Source organism: Amphibalanus amphitrite, unplaced genomic scaffold, assembly GCF_019059575.1.
Source record: "Amphibalanus amphitrite isolate SeventyFive unplaced genomic scaffold, NRLGWU_Aamphi_draft 000051F_arrow, whole genome shotgun sequence".
NCBI classification, from domain to species: domain Eukaryota; kingdom Metazoa; phylum Arthropoda; class Thecostraca; order Balanomorpha; family Balanidae; genus Amphibalanus; species Amphibalanus amphitrite.
In genome coordinates, this window is record NW_024881547.1 from 838,156 (window position 1) to 842,384 (window position 4,229).

At 48.2% G+C, this 4,229-nt stretch overlaps 1 protein-coding gene across 1 annotated transcript; it reads left to right on the top strand.

Annotated features, from left to right (window-relative positions):
- The first annotated feature begins 86 nt into the window (after window positions 1-86).
- LOC122377820 lies at window positions 87-3,992 on the top strand. The gene is made up of 7 exons (XM_043358265.1): window positions 87-385; window positions 708-852; window positions 1,174-1,249; window positions 1,551-1,753; window positions 2,075-2,155; window positions 2,445-2,536; window positions 3,487-3,992. Exons 1-7 carry the CDS (start codon window positions 365-367, stop codon window positions 3,805-3,807), a joined length of 939 nt encoding a protein of 312 aa, XP_043214200.1. The 5' UTR covers window positions 87-364; the 3' UTR covers window positions 3,808-3,992.
- The last annotated feature ends 237 nt before the right edge of the window (window positions 3,993-4,229 follow it).

Here is a 4,229-nt window from a genome sequence, read left to right on the forward strand (position 1 = left end):
CCTCCCCTCCCTGCTGTCACTCAAACGGGCGCAAAGGGCGTCAGAAATTCACCGTCCGTAACCTTTACGTTACCGATCAATACACTGTTACACGTCACCAGCCCAAACGGTGGCACGCTGTGGGGATAGGGAACTGCAGGGGTTAGCGGGGACCGTGTCCGTCAGTTAACGACACGTGGTGTTGAGAACCGCCTGCGATTCCCGCGTTATCGCGATTGGAGGGTGTTGAGAGGAGGGCGTATCCCGACGAGGATAAAGTGACTAAAATTAGGTGGTGTGCATTCCCCAAGCCTGTGCTTGTGTTGAGGGAAGGGTCAGTGATTTTGTCATAAGTAAAGTCTGTGACCAGTTGAAGGATCTCAACATGTGGATAATGCTAATAATGGTAAGTACCCCTGCTCCACAAGTCATCAAGCTAAACAAGCTTCATCTACTATGGCGTTGCACTTTGTCGTTACTTAAGCCTGTCTTTGTGAAGGGAATGCACAATTCGGGATTTTCTCTTACTCTCTGGATTCCCATTTTCATGATCTGTGTCAGTTCAGTATCGTAATATTTTTCTTTGCTTACACGAAATGCTCATTTTTATATTTGACCTATATAAAAGTTGTATGAATTAAGTATGCCGCATGATAATAATGCCCTCGTAATATTACGAGCTCTCGTGGCCCTATTCTGCGTCACTGACTATTTTAACCGTTTGTTAGGTGTCGTTTGCGGTGTCATCGCAATGCTCCGGTCTGGTAACACTCGAGGGCCGACACCCGCTGGTGTCACCCACGGCGTGTCACGCCTTTGGGCCGCAGGCCGTCCTCGAGGCCCTCAAGCAGAAGGTGGACGTCGTCAACGCTGGTTAGTCACACAAATGGGCTCATTATTTTTGGAAGAGAGTATTATTAGTAAATTAGACATCGATGGGTGTATCAGCATTGACAAAATGATACGACACAACTAAATTTAGAAACCCTTTATCACGGCACTCAATGAAAACTGAATTGCTATTCGTTGATCAGCGACGTGCGTTTCTCGGTGAGCCTTTGATACGGGTATTTGACGGGCCTTTGATACGGTTACGGTAAGAACCTGGGACGCATATTTAATTGTATCATTCCAAGATGTACTTTTTCATTTTGTTGTGGTCGACTAGCTCTAATCTGAAATGTTTCTTTGCAGGGCAGCAAGATAAATATCACAAAATACTCAGATACCTAACAGAAGCTCCGACGCTGCTTGATGACTACTACAAGGGGTAATGTGCCATTGGTTTCATCATGTTCAGTGTCAACTGTCACGCTCGTATTTTGAAAATTGACGCTGCTCTTTTTAAGTTGAACATACTCGTGTCTACATAAGCAGTGATTTCTCAAATAGCTTAACCCGAGACAAAGTTCTACCGATTGTGAAATATGATTATCCGACTTCATCTGTCTTATTGCTGCTTATGATTCCATGCTCCCATCTTGCAATCGTAAACTCGCTTTCGAAAGCTCATTCATAAAGCTTATTTTTCAATATCAACCTCTCAATGACGCCATCTCTCCTTCCCTCAGTCCCAGCAACACCCTGCCTGCGGAGAATGACGCCGCTCTCTCACGGCTGGAGAACTCGCTCCGTCGGCGCCTGGAGGCTCTGAGGCTGGACGTGCTGCTTCCCTGGGCGCGTCTGATGCAGGTTCAGGAGCTGGCTGATGTCAGGGGACCCCGGCAGGCGGCCAACAGGGCTGCCCTCTACACCAACCTGCGGCTGACGCTCAGTGAGTGGCGCTCCGGTCCGGCGGTTCCGGGGAGGGATTGGGTGGTACGTGCTGCCATCTGTGGGGTGACGCTGCAGGCTGACGGATGTTCATGACTATTTTACGACGATTCACATAAGTGTTTGCCGCTTGTCGCTGTCTCATGCCGACACATTCGCCTTCAAACGTTCTTTGCAGGGGCCACAAATGAATACGGTTTTGCGATTTTCCGGGACGATTTTAGAAACAAAAAGAAGAAACAACTTTCTTCCCCCGGTATGCGTGAGCGCATGCTACCCTGTGCTTCCTCAGGCATTGACACGGAAACTGTTTTGTTTTCAGATGACACCGAATTTGTGGAGCAAGCTGTGGTCGACAACGTATCGGGGCTTGTGGAAGAATTCAGACAGCTCTTTTTGATGTGTAAGCTGCTATATCTATTATCTAGCTACACAGGAATCGAATCGATGAATGGGTTCCTAAAGATGCGTAGAATGTGGATTGATCACATTTAATGTCATCAAGTGTATTCACGATTTAATTGATAGTTCATTTTTTACATTTCTTGAAAACGCTCGGACTCAATTTGATTCGATAAATAAAAAAAGATGTTTTTGATTGGTTACAAAGCGATGGACTTTGGAGAGCTAAATTGTCGCTTTTATGCACCTTGCATGAACGATATCATCTGTGAATATTGTATCATTTTCAGATAAGGATATCATGGCGTCGTGGCTGTCCTCGACATGGATGTCGGATACCCCGGCACAGAAACAGGAGACGCTCAACAACATCTTAAACGAAGTACGTACTTCCCACTTCTTCCCCCGATTCCACTAATCCGTGAGATAAAATAATGAAAATGAATTTAATCCCTGATCAAATCGAAGTGCGGCCGGCAAGTCAAACGCCCAACGGGCACTAATCTTATCTTTCTCCCAACCATATTTCATCCCGCACCCAGCACGCAACGGCGCCGGTGTCTTGTGCGCTCGTTCGATTATCAATTAGCTCACGGCGTGTTGACCTGCAGTTGACCTCTGGCTGGTACGGTGCACTGCACGGAGCTGTTTGCAGTGACTGCTCGGACGTGGGAACAGGGTGTGTCGGACCTGGGTTCGGCCCCGCCGGCCCGGGGCACCTCACTCCCATCCGGTGGGGTCCTAGAGGTGGATAGTGACCTGCGTGGGCGGGCGGCCGTTAAGCTGTCGTGCTGTCGGTCATTCTGCGCCCTTAGGTCGACAGACAGCGGACATGCTTCTCGTGACCAGTCCGAGCTGTAATGACCGATAGACACTGACCGGGGAGCTTTGGCCAATCCTCTCGCCCTAACCGCCCTTCTTGTCCAGACAAGAGGCGAGGAGGGTGGGGTTGCCCACCCTGCCGCTAGTCTTGTCTGTCTCAACGGGGAGTACAAGAGGGGCGGGCCGCGTTAAAGGTCCGGGCGGGAGACGGAAGGGAGAAATCGTTACTTCACTGTCGAACAATGCTGACCAGTCGGTGCCGGGGTCAGTGACATAGCGGGGTGGGGTAGAAGCAAGGGTCCCACCCTCGGACATACCAGGTGTTCGGAGCAGGGGTTCTACGATCTACTGCTGTGAATATGTGACCTATTCTGATGAAATAAGTGATCAATTACTGATTGATTTCGTGCTTAAGTCATGGGAATTATTGCTGACCATCGGTTTGTTCAAGGCATCACTGCTTAGTTTTGACAACCTCGACGTTTAAGACACATTTTTCTCACGTTTCAGGATTTCCCTGCTATGCTTGGAAAGCCTCTCTTCTATTTCTTCGAAGACAAAAACTTGGACATCTACTACCCATATCCCTGTGGCTATGAAGAGGTTTTCGAGATATTCCGAAAGCTGCGATCAGTGGCTAATAAGGTAGAGTCGACTTCCGGGGACGATGCCAAGTGGAAGGTCCTGCTGGAACAGTTGCCGAAGAACGTCAAACCGGATCCTCCGGCGCCAATGACGCAGGCGCAGCTGGACATGGAGGAGGAGTTGCTGGCCGTCCACATGATCGACATGCTGACTGGATACCCGAGACAAAGAAGCAAAAAGTACTAGGGCTGTGATATGATATGTGCAGTAGCGTAATTGTTCGCTTGTGGCTGGAAAGTCGTTAAACGGCGTGATTTTTTTGTGTTGAAGAAGGTTTCGAATATAGTTTTAGGTTCAAAATATGCTCTGTAAAATAACATGTGCCTGAGCATTCCGTTCTTGGGGAGAAAAAAAATGCATTTCTTTGAACGTGCTGTTAAGTGCAACTACAGAAATCGATAACGCCCTTGAGCAGACATCTCGTCAAAAATCCGTCAACCCTCTTTTTTCGCCCATTGCCAATCTGATAGGCAACGATGGTGGTTATCGTCTGGTGATCCTAGAATATTTAAATGCATCCTCTTGGATAAATTGTCGACTCCGTTGCCCCAGCCGATATTTCCCAAAGACCAAGACCGATATTTCCTTAGTACCTCTTCCAACATACG